The sequence below is a fragment of the Pollachius pollachius genome (genome assembly GCF_949987615.1).
Source record: "Pollachius pollachius genome assembly, chromosome: 8".
Taxonomy (NCBI): domain Eukaryota; kingdom Metazoa; phylum Chordata; class Actinopteri; order Gadiformes; family Gadidae; genus Pollachius; species Pollachius pollachius.
Genome location: NC_136941.1, coordinates 22,158,824 through 22,177,523, shown reverse-complemented (window position 1 = coordinate 22,177,523; position 18,700 = coordinate 22,158,824). Strand labels below are relative to the sequence as shown.

The 18,700-nt window shown below is 44.1% G+C and overlaps 1 protein-coding gene across 1 annotated transcript in view; it reads left to right on the top strand.

Moving 5' to 3' along the window:
- The window catches only part of epha8 (eph receptor A8), a gene marked incomplete at both ends in the record, with an annotated part of 86,912 nt that overhangs the window by 31,480 nt on the left and 36,732 nt on the right, over positions 1 to 18,700 (top strand). Inside the window, 4 exon segments of the mRNA XM_079741768.1 lie at positions 8,762 to 8,815; positions 11,091 to 11,234; positions 12,318 to 12,467; positions 13,183 to 13,498. Of these exon segments, the coding sequence (XP_079597894.1) occupies positions 8,762 to 8,815; positions 11,091 to 11,234; positions 12,318 to 12,467; positions 13,183 to 13,498 (664 nt within the window).

The window sequence follows — 18,700 nt, the reverse complement described above, 5'->3', positions numbered from 1 at the left end:
TGATATTTATGCAGACATGCAGACTGTAAAAATTGCACCTCAGAGGAGATAGCAATTACACCATCTACCCCCTCTGAACCTGGACCTGTGCAATTAACACTCTTATTCCAGAAAGGTTATCGCTGTCAGGCGCCCACAGATTCATGCGCACATGCACGTGCACACACATACGTCAACGCACACACACACATACAGAAACAAATGAACATGCAAGCAGGCACACACAACCATAACCATCATCAACCTGCATATATTTTCTCGTACACACGAGATATACACAGCGACCGAGAGCCACACACACGCATACACACGCGCATGGACACACACGCACACACATACCTGCAGGGACCCTGGCATAAAGAGCATGGCTGTTACGTCGGAGCTCATTGTGCGGTTGATGCCGTAATAAGAGATTGGAAGGTGTTGGAGAATGGTGTGTTTCTCCTACTGAGGTTTTTAGACCACAGCATTAAAATTTGAAATGCCACCAACCAATGAGCATCTCCGTAGGGGACATGGACAGACACACACACGAACATGCAGAGACACACCTGACCTACTCCACTAACGCCCAGACCCCCGCTGACAACCTCTGCACTTCCATCCAGCTACTAACTTCTTCATTTCCAGTTAGTTCTCGCAGTTACCCTCTCTCTGTCCTCCTCCCCGACGTGCCTCCCCTCTCTTCCTTCCACCAACGTCTCTCTCTCTCGTGTTCCTGTCTCCCTCACTCTACATTTTCACTATGTCTTTCTTTGTCTTGCTCTATCTTTTCTTTACATCTCCCTCATATCTGTCCCTCTTTACTCTCTGCCATATGTCACTTTCTCTTTCCTTAACACTCTCCTTCACTGTCTCTCTCTCTATTATCCGTCTCTCTCTCTCTCTCTGTCTCTCTCCCTCTCTCTCTCTCTCTACTTGTTCTCTCTCTCTACTCGTTCTCTCTCTCTCCATCTCTCTTCATCTCTCTCATCTCCCTCTCTCTCTCTCTCTCTCTCTCACTCAATCTCTCTCGCTCTCTCTCTCTCTCTCTCTCTCTCTCTCTCTCTCCTTGCAATCCTCTTCTGCTACTCCTTCTCCTCCTCCTACATGGACTGAAAGGAATCTTCCATCGAACGAGCTAATCTGAAATTAAATCTGTCAAAGAAGACTGTCTCGTCTCCTCCTCTTCTGTCGGACATGTTGAGTATTATCTGTGTTTTTCGCGACTGCTCTGATTTATTTGCTCCCGTCGCCCACGTTGTCGTGGTCCCTCTGAGACGATAACAGAACAAATGATGATGCACCAAAACAATCAGGAATTCATTTATGCACTTGATAAATAGTTGCATCCCTGGGGTCATGTTTGCCTCAACAATAACACCGCTTTAATTGACTGCCTGCTAATTTACAGCAACAGCCATGGTAGATCATGAATGAGACAACCCTTAAGGTTTTGTATATGGCTTATAGTTTGTACCTATTATACAATACTACTCTGTGCAAGTTCTCACTTGTTTATTAGTAATTTGTTCATCATTCATTATTATTTCTGTGTATCTTTGCAACGATATCATGGATGTCTTTCTTGCCATTCCGTCCTTGTCATCTTGATTAAATTATTCTTTATTTGCAGTCGACCTGTGTTCAGATCAGGTCGCTTGTTGCCCATATCGTGAGTCACCATTTTGTGGTGGAGGCTGAATCTTTTTTTTACAAATCTCATTCCCTATAAAGATCACTACTTAAACCCATTTTGGAACATAAGATAAGAGTTGAACTGATGCAGCTTCATTTCCACCCTATATCCCGTGATCTATCTTTCATCGTCAAAAGCAACACACTTTTATCATAGCCTTGTTAGATTTACCTTTCTTTCCTTTTTGTCAAACCTACTTAATGAGTAGAAGCTATCATTCTTTTTGAAGTTGTTGCACTATATCTGACCCTCTACTCTATGGCAACGTTGTGAGTTGTCCCATAAACCAAGCCCAGACTTTTCATCTATGTCCTGGTCGAATTATGGGTAATAATGCTGTGTAAATGAATGAATATGTTCTGGCAACTTTACCTATAAACCTGTTGCTTTATCCTCAACATAAATGCAGGACGACTCGCATTAAAAAAACAAAGAGTGCTTTGTGATAAAAGAGCCAGTAGGTTCAGAAAAGCTGCAGAATGTGGATTCTTGTACCTACACTCGAACACACAGCGCCTGTGATGAGAACAGCCGACTGGGGACCATGTCTTCAATAGTTTGATGACATGGTCGCTTCCTTTCACCAGGATACCTCCTCAGGACATCTCAACGGTCATGACCTTTATCCATGTCCATGAATGCATCCTTATTTGAATTACCAAATGATAGGAGAAGAAGGAGTGTTCAGACCCATCGCCAAAAGCTAATCAAATCTAAAGAAAGAACCAGCTAAAGAACCAGGTAACGTTTCTTTCCCCCTGCCAATTGCGACACACTTAATCTGTTTGGGGGATTATTTTAATACATAAAGAAATTATAAACTGTTATTTGTAGTTACCCTAGCGATATGTTCCCAGTGACCGATCTCAAGGAACCATACTCGTATGTCTATTTTTTTAATTATTTCATTTATATTATATAGAAATATAATATAATATATTATATTATTATTATATTATTCTATACAATTACTTGTAGGGATGGGTATCCTTAGGATTCAGTTTATACCACTTCTATTATTGACGCTGCTTATTGGTTTGGTACTTTATCGATACTTGGTTAATTTAACATAATTTGAAAAAAAAATCCAGAAATAGTTACAAGTATCACATTTACAAAGTGCTTAGTACTCGAGTGTTTTGCCGGGTTTCTAGTTTTACCTCCCTTGCTAGCAAAGATTTGATTGCACTTGTGGCAGCGGGAATTGTCTTCATCGAGCGGGGTAAAATGTAGCCACGCTTTAGCACGCTTCTTCTCACTTTGTGGTGTGTGGGTGTGTGTCTGCATCTGTACACTTTGTGTATGAGGTAAACCACGCACCCACAACGAGAGATACAGAGCCAGCGGTCAGCTCTGTTTACGGCAGCAAATTACTGTCAATATAAAATGTAAACCTGCAAACTTCCCTAGCGCCGATAACAATAACGAAAACGTCAAACTCAACTTATACTATGGTATTTCATAATTTATTACCAGCATCAATTTAGGATTAATCAAAAGAAAAATATTCAACTCCAAATCAGTTATGTAGAAATTGTGGTGGCTTTTTGGCCTGTGTTACATAACTTGACATGATCTATTTGCTTTGACATGGTCGTGTGCTATGCCAGCCAGAAGTCCACAAGTTGCTTTTTAACAATGCGTTTGTCTTTGTTCCAGCTGCAGAGTAGGCCTACAGATATCATCTCCCGGGGGTTCCAGGATGGATACTGGCTGCAGTTTGTAAAGATGAGGGAAAGAGGGTGAAATAAGGCAGGCTAGCATGCTGTGCATAGAGGTGAAAGGGTATCTTCAGTGCCCTAAAGGTTATATCATGAAGCCAGATCACAGCATGGTGGATAGTTCCATTGTGTTCTTTCTCCGACCCGGTTCTGAGACAAAGTCTCTAGCTAATTTATTTAAACTCTGGGTTGTGCTAATTACATCCTCAAAACACACGGACGGGATGAACTCTTACTTACTTTTCTTCAAGTCTGAAATCTCCACCGCCGCAGTGCAATAAATGTAAGCCATTTACCAGAGTTCCTTTAAAAGTAAAAAAGCTGCTGTTATTTTAAAGTGAGAATGAATCAATTACAAAAGACTGAAAAAAGATTGATCCCAGTTCTGCATTCTAGCTCTGCACTTTCACTGCATTTTTCTGATATGCACACATTATGCTGGCCCTAACAAGCACATACACACACACACACACACATACACACACACACACATACACACACACACACACACACACACACACACACACACACACACACACGTATGTCTGTGTGTATGTGTTTGTGTGTGTGTTTCAGAGGGTAGGGGAGCTGGCCGTGGTGCTGAACGATGTCTGCTCAGGCTTCTCACTCGTTTTCTCCTCCTGGCCACAATGAGCCTGGCTATAACATGGTGAAGTACCTCCTGGCCATGGCCACAATGAGCCTGGTTATAACATGGTGAAGTACCTCCTGGCCATGGTCTCAATGAGCCTGGCTATAACATGGTGAAGTACCTCCTGGCCATGGTCTCAATGAGCCTGACTATAACATGGTGAGGCCCCTCCTGGCCATGGCCACAATGAGCCTGACTATAACATGGTGAGGCCCCTACTGGCCATGGCCACAATGAGCCTGACTATAACATGGTGAGGCCCCTCCTGGCCATGGCCACAATGAGCCTGACTATAACATGGTGAGGCCCCTCCTGGCCATGGCCACAATGAGCCTGACTATAACATGGTGAGGCCCCTACTGGCCATGGCCACAATGAGCCTGACTATAACATGGTGAGGCCCCTCCTGGCCATGGCCACAATGAGCCTGACTATAACATGGTGAGGCTATTCAAGGCATCCAGAACTGAGGAGGATCACAGAGCAGCTGGATCACAGTTTACTTCTTAGGAATGGGGCTTCTTTAGGACTAACTGTGCATTCACTTTGTTAAAATGGTGCTATATAAATAAAGTTATTATCATCATTATTAGTTAAAAATACAATTAAAACTAAATAAAGTTGTTATTATTATTAGTTACAAATACCATTATGAATAAATAAAGGTGTTTTTATTATTAGTCTCAAATACAATTATTAATAAATAAAGTTGAAATTATTATTAGTTACAAATATAATTATATATAAATAAAGTTGTTATTATTATTAGTAATAAATACAATTATAAATAAAAAAAAGATATGATTATTATTAGTTATAAATACAATTATAAATAAATTAAGTTATTATCATCGTTTGTATTATTATTCTACTATATATGTAGAATAATAATATCGGTTATTTTTGGATTGGCTGTGTCTCTTCTATGCAAACGTTTCAGCTGGCCGTATTGTGTGTGTAGCCTCCCTGATCTGATCTGTGAAACTGTATGGTGTTTGAGAAGGGTCACCATGCTGCCCCACCACATGCACTCTGCTAGAACCCTGGTGGGACCCCGCCCGTACCTACAGTTACCTGATAGTGCACATATAGACCAAGTACCTTTGATTACATTCTATTACATTTGATTACCGGCCTAAAAAGTGGAGAGCATGTGACGATGTGATGTCATAGGTGTGGGTGTTTGGGGATGTGTGCACGTGTGTGTGTCCGCGACTCTGTTTACGTGAATGCCTTCACACCCTAAGTGAGCCCGGCACGTCCGATACGGAGAGATGAGCGGCAGAAGCAGATGTGCAATCTACAGCCAATGAACATCTCTCTAGCGCTAACTCAAACAAACACTTTCCCCCCCGCTCTCTGGTGTGCACACACACACACACACACACACACACACACAAACACACACACAAACACAGACACAAACAAACACAGACAGACAGACAGACAGACAGACTCACTCACTCACTCACTCACTCACTCACTCACTCACTCACTCACTCACTCACACACACACAGAGACACACATTCACACAGACACACACACACACTAAAACACAAACACACACACACACACACACACACACACACACACACACACACACACACACACACACCTTTTTAGAAACACAACAGCCTACTCTCCCGGCGCCCGCTACCTAAGCTACGGTACCTTCAGTGTTTCCGGCTCCCTCTCTCTCTTCTTTCCTCCTGGTATCCCTTCTCTTGGAACCCCCACAGCCCAAACAGTTGTTACATTCTCCCCCCTCCTCTCATGACGATGTGGACGGTGTAAATGTATGAAGAATTCTGGTTGATAGTTTCCCAGAGAGAAGGCGAGCGTACAGGAGGAGGAGAGGAGCTCAGCGCTCGCAGAGGGGGTAATGAGCGGTGGACGGGGGCCGCTACGCCCTTCTAATTAGCTGGGGTCTCCGCCAGTTCAAGGACACTTTCAATTTAGCTGATAAAGACGGGAGGACAAGGTGGGTGGGGAAGTGGGAGGGAGGGCGGAGGGGGGCTGAGCCGGTCAGCGGACGAGGTGGCGAGACGGTTCCGCATTTTAATTACTGTAGTTGAGCTTTATTCCTAATAGAATGTGGGCGGAGTGGTGGGCACGCTGGCAGGCCGGTGGTCGGCCAGGAGGAGGCAGGAGAAGAGGGGGAGGAAGATGAAGTCAAATACTTGATGTCGTTTCTTAGCTCATGGGGGGCAGTGGCAAAGTTCATCAGGGGTTCACCTAACGTTAAACCAAAGGTTTGCCGGCTTTTTTTGCTTTCAATTACTGGGTGAGCCGCATGGGGTGGTGGGCTGGATGGGAGCTCAGGGGGGAGAGGTGGGGGGCAGGGGGGTAACGGTGTCCAAGCCAGCATCAGACATTTACAAGGGCTCCGAGCAGCGACACACCAGAAGTGTACAAAACAGAGGCAGCGCCCAATTAAAAAATGTATATATATATTCTGTCTCTTATGACGGCATATTTAAAAATATTTAATAAAATATGCTCAAGTGCCCGGGGGAATAAGGAATTGAGTTTTTCATAGAGAAAAGCCATAATTGCACACGATTCATTAATTCAATGAATTGATACCATCAAAGAGTTTGATGAGTTCATCATGTGCAGACTTTTTTTTCATATTTTTTTTTGCAAAGTTAATGTTAAGTGTTTCTGACACTGATCCATGCACACACATCTTATCTCTCTTTTATCTAGAGGCTGCGCTGCATGCCTTTCTGCGTGATTGAAATGCTTTAGTATTTCACCAACGCATTCAGCTCATGCAGCAGTCAATGGTTAAAAATAAGCACTACCTATAAAACTGCGTAGGAGGCGGAGGCATGACGGAGACTGCCTTTGCAGGTGTTTTTACTTTGCTTAAACGTCTCTCCCTTAAAGCTAACTATATATAACTATAACTATATCTATACTCAGAAATAGATTGTCTCGCCGGAGTTCATTTGGGAAGACATGATAAGAAAAGTAACCTTTGCTGATGATGTCAAAAGAAGTTAATGCATTCATGTGCCACGTAAACACGACATGTCGTGTCACTGTTAAATGTTAGCGTGCAGCTGACTTTGTTCATTAAAAGCAGTTACCTCAGCCACGGGGGAAATGACTGAAAGTGAATTTGAATATGAATTTGAATAGACAACACATTTGGAAAATGACTGCTAATTTAAATGTTTTTTTTTATGTTTCTAAGGGTTTTCCCCTCCCCTGTGCACATTGTGACCGGAATAGAAATATAATTTATTTTTGAATGCAGGTTTGCTATCATCTGCCAACCAAATGTACAGAGGTTGTTGTTTTTTCTGTTCACCTTATTGTGCCGTTCCAACACCGTTTGTCAGATGTTCTACCACGGAGGGTAAGCAGTGGTAGAGCTGGCTTCGGCTCTGATTGAGTCCCCTCCACACACACACACACACACACACACACACACACACACACACACACACACACACACACACACACACACACACACACACACACACACACACACAAACACACCCACCCACACACACACACACACACACACACGCACATACACACACCCACACACACAAACACACAAACACACACACACACACACACATACACACACGCACACACTCACCCACATGCATATACACACATACACGTGCGCAGACACACACATACCCATACGCGGAGACACACATACACACACACACACACACACACACACATACATACAACCACAGATACACGTACACACGCATACACATACGCACACGCACACACACACACACACACACACACACACACACACACACACACACACACACACACACACACACACACACACACACACACCATTCCACTGTATTGCTCCACCATCCCAATTCTATTAATTTCTCACCCATCGTGGACATTGTTTAGAAATAACCTGGGATCCCATCTAATTTCGGGGTGTTTTTTATTTTTTATTCTACGCCACAATTGCCAAAAAAACGATTGGATTGTAAAACGTGCGATTACAGCCATTTACTATTGCTCGGCACGGCCGCCAAGATGGGAGGCATTAGCATACTTTAATTGTAGTGTTTCTTCCTGCGGTAGGCAGACTTATGGAAATGTCCTATTATTGTTTACTCTCCGGCTGCAGTCACAAACGCAGCCAAGACAAAGAAAATGATGAGTAAAAAAAAAAAAGTTTAATCTGTTATATATATTCAGGTGTTTGTATCTAAATAATGACTGTGTGTCTACACTGAGTACTCCCCCCCCCTGCCCCCCAGTAGAGCTGTTAAGCTGTGTTGTTTATAACAGTAACTACACAACAGATTCTCAACAGCCTTTTAGATAATGACATTGAATTAGAATAATTAGGTGGAAAAAATACACAAGCGGACGTGCACAACTTAACTATATGTGTGTGTGTGTGTGTGTCTGTATGTGTGTTTGTGTGTGTGAGTGAGTGTGTCTGCGTTTGGGTAATATATATACCTGCCAGATCTGACAAATTATGACAGGCATCACATCATATGTGTTTACATTTCAAGTCAAAATGAATGTAAATATGGGAGATAAATATATGCACATACATCATCATCATCATCATCATCATCATCATCATCATCATCATCATCATCATCATCCACATACTTTAATTTACTTGAGTGGGATGTTTGAATAGATAACTTACCCTAACCAAACTCTCTCTCTCTCGCTCTCTCACCCCCCCCCAGTGGGACGCCATTAACGAGATGGACGAGTACTTCGCGCCCATCCACACGTACCAGGTGCGTAGCCATCTCGCGGCGCTCTCCCCTCTCTCTGCTTGCTCTTCCGGCCTTTGAGTGGCTGCTCCTCTGAGAATGAGCTCCTACACAGTCTGCCTTCGTGTCCATAGAAGGGTCAAGGGACGCGGCGACACATGTTGTGGCTTGTATGATGATGAGCAGGAGCGTTGCTAGCAATTGAAAACATTCGGGGCTGTAGCCCAGAAGTTAGAGTCCTTTTAAAACGGGGGTTCGGGGGTTTCTTCCCCGAGAAAATTAGAAAATCGGCTGATGAACATGCAATTGTAACGTATTTTGAGAAGTAAAGGAAAGACCAATCGTCAAGTCTGACTCACGTCGGGGCAGGCCTACTGAGTAGGTTAATGTTTACGTTAAGGATAGGAAAGTGCACCACATGCACCTGCAGCCAAATTAAGACATTAGAAAAGCCTGTAGCCAAATAAACACTCTCATGCGCTTACCCAATGTCAAGTGGACCGGGTTGAATTCACTCTGCGGGACTCCTGAATCTGTGCAAACTAAAGTAGCACTAAACAGCAAAATCGACGTGATGGGCTATGCATAGAGAATCAAATTTGCAACATTTTGCAACAAATGATTCAAAATCTGCCCATAAATGTACAAGTCAGAATTTTGCGGTTTTCACTGGCTACAATATTGCATCTGTCAGTTGTCAAATTTGCTGAACAAAATGTTAAACTTCAATAATTGTTCATAGTCAACTTATATCGTCCATTTATTTAAGCTCTCAACAGCATATACAGCTTCGCCACATCGGCGGGAAAACCCGGCACACGCAAAGTACATTCATGGAATCAGCCGTTCAAAGCCAGTCTGCATGAATTGTATGACACTGAATGGCAGGGGATGCGGACAAGGAATACACCGCAGGGGCGAACATGAGAGCCCCAGCTCGCCGCATACTAGTAGCCTGGGTGCTTAAAGCGTGGAACAAGCTGGATACGGAGCAGGTGAAAAACTCCTTAAAATCGGTGTGTGTGTGTGTGTGTGTTTGCGTGTGTGTGTGTGTGTGTGTGTGTGTGTGTGTGTGCAGGCGTCATTCGATTGCCTGGTAAACATGTACGGTAATATTCATACTGGTTTAAATAATACATTTGATAGTATTTCCCATCGTTGCTGAGCAAGAGTTTAGTTCGAAAGTTCAGTGATAGAAACAAATAAAAGCCCGGGCTATTGAAGTTTTACGGTACCACTGTCATGCAACTACCCGATGTCAAGTGGACCGGGTTGAATTCACTGCGGGTCTCTCTTCTTATATCCATCTTACCAAAGATATTTTATTACTGTCCATCTCAACACTCTCTGATCTCACTAAAAGCAGCAGCACGAAACAGCAATATCGCCGAGATGCGCTATGCATAGAGAACATGGACACGTCACATTTTTTTTGTTTTCACTCGCTACAACATAACATCTGTGGCTGCTGATAATGCAACCACAAAGAAGTAAACTCTACAAGGCTATTTTCGTCATTATGTTGTTTTATTTTTTGACGGCACAGCGATCCGGGGCTATTCCCAAAAGATCCGGGGCTATAGCCTTGAATGCCCAGGTCTAACGACGCGCCTGATGATGAGTGCTGGTACCACTCCGTTCCTGTCTCCATTTATGAGATCATTGCGTAACATGGCTGAGCCAATCAATCACGTGAGGGCCGCAGTGAAATACATTTGGCCGAAAGAGAAGAGCTACAGGGCCGGGAAGCTCTTCTTTCTGTAATCACCGCAAACTTCTTTGTCTATTATCGAATCAAAACGCCCACTCGCCCGTTTATATCCATAATTCAGCTCAGAGAGCAGGCCTGACCTGATCATGAAACAGGGGGGACATAGTTGATAGCAAATGTAGGGATTTGAAAATGTACATTTCAAATCCCTGCTGGCGTTACGACCATAACAAGTGTCCCCTCTCATCATTCCCTAAAGACACATGGAGGAGTTTAGAAGAACAGAAAAAACAGAATCTAGTGTTTCATTGCCCTTTAAACAGAAAGAAAATACCAACATCAAACTTCAGGGGCTGCCCTATATTTGGTGAAACACGAGTCATTATTCGAGAAAATGACTGCCAGTGACATCATCCTGCCACCAATTTGAACCAATCAGCAACGAGCCACGGCAATCTTTCCCCACTTTTTCGCCGGAGACGGTGGCGTTCCTGTGCTGGGCGTTTGCATCGGGTTTCTCTGATCACCGTATTGTGTGTCTTATTGTCCCCCTCTCCAACGTCGTAACGGCGACGCCTGGGTTGCCAGGTATGTAATGTGATGAGCCCGAGCCAGAACAACTGGCTGAGGACGGGCTGGCTGCCGCGCGACGGAGCCAGGAGGATCTACATCGAGGTGAAGTTCACCCTGCGAGACTGTAACAGCATGCCAGGTGTGCTGGGGACCTGCAAGGTACACATACACACAAACACACACACACACACACACACACACACACACCTACACGCACACACACACACACACCTACACACACACACACACACACACACACACAAACACACACACACACACACACACACACACATAGTGAGAGGCAGGGTGTGAGTTGCAGTGCCAGGCAGAGTAAAAACCCAGGGGTGGATGGTGGGCAGGAAGTGTGGAGGAAAAGTGGATGCACTGTAAAGTAAAAGAGAGAGCCATCTTTAGGGCCTGAAATGGAGTGGTATATAGATATATAAACCTTTACAGTATTCAAATATCATAGCACCGTCAAGATGGGCACTGAATGCATGGTCCAATGTTAGGCGATGACCTTAAAGAACCATTCAAACTCCCCATTACACCACTGCTTAAATGTGTCTGATGGTCGTCATGTAATAGATGTTGCAGACCAACCCTTTTTGTATATTTGTAGATTGTAAATATCTTGGTATAGGTTGTTCTTTGTCCCTCTGTGTTAGAATCTTTTTTTTTTCCAGCTCCACCTCCACTTTTCTCATAATCTGTTAAGCCATTCCCACAGTGTTAGAGCTACCCTAGCGCTTTAATTTGTTAATAGTGATAATAAAATATTTTTGAACAGGAATACAATAAAAAATTGAAATCAATTGACAATTGTTTTCTTTCTCTTTTGTTTTGTTTTCTGTCTCATTGCTTCTTGTCCAATATAGCATGTTTAAATGTCTACATTTATCCAAGCTGCCAATATAATGAAATAAAGTAACTCCATATTTATTTTCAATCATTTCAAATTGTTTTGTGTAATTTATTTTCTTAGCTAGGGTTAGAGGTTGTCATAATGATATGGTCTGCAAAGTCCTTTGAGAAAGTAATCGTGATTAAGATTAGAAAAATGTTATTACCTCGACTAGACGTAATGTAACATATAAACACACATAATGTTAGGCTCATAAACATATTAGCAGGATATACACACAGAAACATATTAGCAGGATGTCAACAAACAGTTTTCCTGGTTGTTTATGTTCTATGAGACCTTCAACCTGTACTACTATGAGTCTGTGTGTGTTATAGGAGACATTCAACCTGTACTACTACGAGTCTGACAGAGCGGTGGGCTCGGCCATCAGAGAGAACCAGTTCATTAAGATCGACACCATCGCTGCCGACGAGAGCTTCACCGGGGCCGACCTGGGGGTCCGCCGGCTCAAACTCAACACCGAGGTACCCCGCTAATCTAACACGCATTCATAAAACACTTAGGGATCACCCTAATGTCTTAACATGCACTCATACATAAAACGTGAAGTCAGAAGGAGATCGCTTTGGGAGCTGTAGTCTGTCATCGATGAGATGACACATTTGCTTCTTTACTTTGAATTGTTGTTCCAATTATTTGCATCATTAGCATAATCTAGGTTTTCAGATTTTCTATGAAATGTGGCATGCAGGCAATGAAAGAGAGGCCGTACAAAACCTATTGGGAAATAATTAAGAATATAGCTCTTTTCTCAAAGTTGTAAGTAAAGATCACAGAGGTGGCCCACATAAACTCCCTCGTGGAGCGGGATTTGTTCTGCCGCTGAGTGGATGATGTCTGAAGAAATACAAGTGGGATTTCAAAAAAAATTGCCCTTCAAAAAAAGGAATGATTTGGCCTATAAATACAACAGAAAGAGCTCAAATCATACCTTAACAGTCGACCAAAGGGTCAACTATAGAAATCATATTAGCAGCGAAACTGAGGGATGTATTTTCCACCGGGGGAAAACAGACCTTCACACCCAACCTCCATTCTCCTCCAGTGTGAAAAGCATTGTCGGCAAAACACTTAATTGCGTGCGTCTTTAATTTTAACCACGTGGGATGAACACCCAGCCCCCGCCCTCGTCCTCGTCCTCCTCCTCCTTCCCCCACTAACAAGCCTAATGGCCTGCAGGTGCGGGGGGTGGGCCCGCTGAGCCGCCGGGGCTTCTACCTGGCCTTCCAGGACATCGGCGCCTGCATTGCGCTCACCTCCGTGCGCGTCTACTACAAGCACTGCGTGGGCGTCAGCCGCAACCTGGCGGTGTTCACGGACGTGGTGACGGGCGCCGACTCGTCCTCGCTGGTGGAGGTGCGCGGTCGCTGCGTGGACCACGCAGAGGAGCGCGACACGCCCAAGATGTACTGCAGCGCCGAGGGCGAGTGGCTGGTGCCCATCGGGAGGTGTGTGTGCTCCGCCGGCTTCGAGGAGCACAGGGAGTCTTGCGTCGGTGAGTAAAAGTCCCGGAGCCGTGTGTGTATACCGTCGCTTTCCCAGAATGCTTTGCAGTGTTTTTTGTTGACTTGTTCAGCTTCAGGAGTTTAAGGACCACATAGCGGAAGCTGTGGGAAATGTTCTTTGGGTACGATCAGCTCAGTGTGGGAACCGGCGACGTAGAGCAGAACAGGAGTAGACAACGTGTTACGAGACGTGACACCACAAGTGTTACTCTACTCAGTGCGGTGCATGTTGTTTTGGAGATGGATGTGGGTGGAGGAGGGTTTGGAGAATGGGATGTTTGTGTTGCATGGGGGAAAGAAGTGGTGTGGTATGGTGAAGTCAGAGTTTGTGTTTGGCGACTTTGTATCAGAATCAACAAACGTGAGTTGTGGAGTACCACAAGGTTCGATCTTAAAACCCTCTTTATTTAACCTCTACAAGCTCCCACAAGGGCAAATCATGCAAAATAACAACATTGACCATCATTGCTCTGCCGATGGCGCTCAAATCTATGTAGCGCTATTGCCAAATGACTCTCGGCCTATATATCTGCTGTGCCAGTGCATTGAGCCACCCAAGACTTACAAAAACTTGTACATGCCTTTATCAATAGTTGAATACTTGAATACCGCATGTTCTCCTCACATGTCTCCCAAAAATACCTCCAAGGCAACTACAGCTTGTTTAAAATGCAGCTGCTAGAGTTCTAACACCAAGACCAAGAAATTTGAACATATTACACCAATTAAATCATTACATTGGCTCCCTGTATGTCAGAGAATTGATTTTAAAATCATGCTGCTCACCTATAAATCCCTACATGGTTTAGGGTCAAAGTATATAACTGATATGTTTCCACTACATAAGCCTTCTAGGCCACTAAGATCATCTGAGACCAATCTGTTAATTATCCCCAGAGTAAACACGAAAACATTGGAAAGCAGGATTTAATTACCATGCAACAAATAGCTAGGATAAACTCCCTGAGTATTTAAGACTTGCCCCAAATCTGAACACTTTTAAAACAAGACTTAAGACTTTTATGTTTCCTTTAGCTTTCGGCAAAATCTTAAATACATTGCCTTTGTTTCTTTTGCGTATCTATTTAATCTTAATTAACTTTGCCTCTATTGTCTTTTAAGTATGTGTTTTATTTTATTACTTCACTCTTTCTTAATTTATTATTTAGTTTTGTTGTATGTATTTATGACGATGTTACTATGTGAAGCACTTTGAGTCTGCCTTGTGTATGAAAAGTGCTGTATAAATAAAGTTGCGTTGCCTTGTTGTACGTAAGAATCACTTATTCTGATGCATGACCAAAGCGATTGGTCAGGGGTGTCAATCGATTGACAGCATTTATTTTTGGATGACATTCACCAGCTTTGCCAACCAATCAACGGAGGGATGTTAATCGTTTCAGCAGGGAGGCTGAATAGCTTCTTTCGCAGGTGCTAATGAATATTTCACTCATTTTAAATTGACTGGTTAATGATGTGAAATGAGTCGGTCAAGTATAGTAGTTCTGCGCTTGGTCAAAAGAATTGGGAAAGGTGGAAAATACCAAAGCTCTGTGTGGTTCTGCTTAGTTGAGTTCCTTTGTAGATGGAACCCGGTCCCCCACTCTGAGATGTTGGTCGACAACTTGATGTTTATTTCCTTTTTTTCTTTATTTATCTTCTCCTCATTTGAATATTGTTCAATTCCTGATGGCTTGACCTCATTTGGGGGGCCTTCGCATATTTCAGGTTGCCACGGGTTACATTAATTAAAATCTATTAATCACAGAGCGATGGGTAATTAAACGCTAAAAGCATTTTGTCAGCTGTAAGAGGCCAATGAGACACGCAACACCGGTTCACCGGCTTCATCTCTCAGAAGAGACCACCCCGTCCCCACCCCACTCCTACCCTGCTGTCTAGTCCTAATACCACGTTGATACACAAGCACGCACGCATGCACGCACGCACGCACACACACACACACATACACACACATACGCACCTGAGGCACGTATAACCACACGCACACGCACACCCACAGACACACGCACACTCAAGCTGGCAGGCATGAACACATGCACACATACAAATGCACATACCCACACGCACACAGAAACACGCGCATGCACACTCACGCAAAACCAGGTAGGCACGCGTAAACACACGTACACACACAATCATAATTACAAATTTCCACAGTGTCATCAGACTCAAAACGAAAATCAACATTGCCCACCCTCTGTAGAAGTATGTTCACGGGAGACAGTGGCAATGTGACAGCATATGCATGTTTACTAATGTGGAGGGAAACATGATAATTAGTAAATATATTGCATGGTGATTTAATTTTCATTAGCTTACACTTTCAATCCAGGGCACGGATGTGTGTCTGTGTGTGTGTGTGTGTGTGTGTGTGTGGGGGGGAGGGGGGGGGGGGGGGGGGGGGGGTAACAACAGCCAAGGCTGTGAACGAACATTCTAAAGGGAGCGAGACATAGAGAGAGAAGTAGGGAAAGAGAAAGAGCAAGGGCGAGAGAGAGAGAGCGTGAGAGAGAGATAGAAAGAGGGAGACAGAGAGAGAGAGCGAGAGAGAAATAGAGGGAGACAGAAAGACTGGTAGAGAGAGAGAGTGAGAGAGAGAGAGAGGGAGAGAGAGAGAGAGAGCGATAGAGAGAGAGCATAAGAGCGAGAAATAGAAAGAAACGGAGAGAGAGACAGATCGTGAGAGAGAGAAATAGAGGGAAACAGAGTGAGAGACAGTTCGTGAGAGAGAGAAAGAGAGAGAGAGAGAGATCTTGAGAGAGAGAAATAGAGGGAAACAGAGAGAGAGACAAATCGTGAGAGAGAGAACTAGAGGGAAACAGAGAGACTGAGATGGAGAGAGAGAGATGGAGGGGGAGAGACAGAGAGACGGAACGAGAGAGAGAGACGCAGTCACGGTCTGACGTCTTGTTCCTCCCTCGGCTTCTCCATCGGCGCGCCAAACTGGGTCGGCGTGCTGCTTTGCCCTTCGCCAAACCCAGCCACAGTCACGCACACCCAGCCAGCCCGCTCCGCACGGCTCGCTGGGGCAGAGACACAGCCGCTAGGAGCCGGGGAGACGGAAGTGCACGAGACCGGGGAGGGCAAAAAAAGAAAAGCCCATGCAGCTTGAGTGCTTAAAGACTCGTATGTGGGTATGGGGGTAGGGGAATGATTAAGATATGAATGTGTGTGCACGTTCCTGTCTGCCCGCGTGCAGGCAGGCGTGCACGTTTGAGTGTAGGTCTAAGTGATCCCCCCTCGGAGCCAGCAGCACGAGATGATGTGGGTGTGTGTGTATGTGTGTGTGTGTGTGTCTGTGTGTGACACACCCCTAAAAGTGTCAGAGAGAGAGAGAGAGAGATGGGGCAGGGTGAGGGGGACTACAAGTGGAGTAGTCGGCCAAATCCTTGTGTCCATTTGAGTTTACATCAAAACAGAGCGTGTGCGAGCGTGTGTGTGTGTGTGTGTGTGTGTGTGTGTGTGTGTTTTGCATGCGTGCCTCCAGGAGCCGGTGAAGAATGTACTAAAGTGCTCCCATACAGCAAGGACACACTGATAGGAGACACACACACTTAGGCTGGTCACATTAACTCAACTCAACCAGCCCATCCAACCCTGTCACAACACACCCACACACAGACCCACACATCCCGACGCACGCACATTCACATACACTCACGCAAACACGCACAACGGAAAATACCTACGCATGCAGCTGGACACATGGACACATGCACAAACATGCACACTCTCACAAGCACATACACACATGCAGATGTAATACAGACACACATGCACACCATTGCACACGCACATACAGCAGCGTAAAGAAGAGGAAGAAAGCTAGAGAGAGGAACAGAGAGCGATTCGTGTCTTGCTCAGTCAGACATTTAGGTTAGTCGGCCTTCGGGCAATGCACCATGGCCTATTATCTAAATACACACACATATATCACATATATACACACTTCATAGACCAAGAGCCTGTCCTTTGAAGGCTAAACGTTAACGTGACCAAAGTAATAACTATCTGTCATGGATCACAGTGACAACTTAGGGCAGACCACATAACTATTGCTAAACAACGTGTTTTATAAGATCTAATTAAGAGGCAAGGGTCTCTTTTGTGATGCAGTTAGGCTTTCTTAAGACGCAAAAAGGTATTTTGTTTTTTTTGGGCCAAAAAACGAACTTCAAAATAAATACTTAACCGTTTACTTTTTCTACCTCTGAAGAATATTTGTCATAATATTAGGTCCTTTTGCTTCATTCATTTTATTATTGTTGCTATTTCAAGCATCATTAGTGTTGCCAGCAGTTATTAGGTGGTGATAAATAGAGAGAAATGGATGGCAAAACAGTCATTGATCTTGCAGCACAAATATGCAATTTTGGCATTTCGATGTATCTCTTTTTCACTTTAGTTTTAGGCAATCGGGCTTGTGGGCACTGTCGATGATTACACCGTCTCCAAGCTGCTTTCAGAGTTGACGCTGACCGATATAACCCAGTGTGAGAGAACTCTATTTCTGGAAGTGCTAATGAACAAAGGAGTGGATTAAGCTACCTGCTACAACATCACTCCTAATTGCAATGCTATTGTTTTACGGGGACAACATAATTACAGGCATTTCTTTTTCATGTGTATATCCATTGAATTATAGCTTCCCAAATAGAGTCTGATGAGAGTGCCTGTGTGTGCATGTGTGTGTGTGTGTGCTTGTATGTCTGTCTGTGCATGGGTTTTTCTGTCTGTGTACTTACAGTAGGCTGGTTTGTTCCTGTGTGTGTGCTTGCATGTTCCTGTGTGTGTGTGTGTGTGTGTGTGTGTGTGATTGTGTGTTTGTATGTATGCAAAAGGCTGTTAGTGTTTGTGTGTTGTGCCCAGCTGTCTGTGAGTAGCCATGTCACCCGGTTGCGTGGCAGCTGGAAAGCAAACGTAATTTAAAAACAACAATTATTGGCTCCTCCAGTCACCAAGGTGCCGGTGGGATATTCAGGTCCTCTTTGACTCTCCTGTCATCAAACTATCTTATCTGTCAATCAGTAAGAGGGAGAGGGTGAGAGACACACACACACACACATACACACAAACACAAATTAACACACTCAAACATACACACACACAAACACACACTGATAAAAACAAACACGCACAGATTGAGAGACAACAAGCTTGGCATGCTT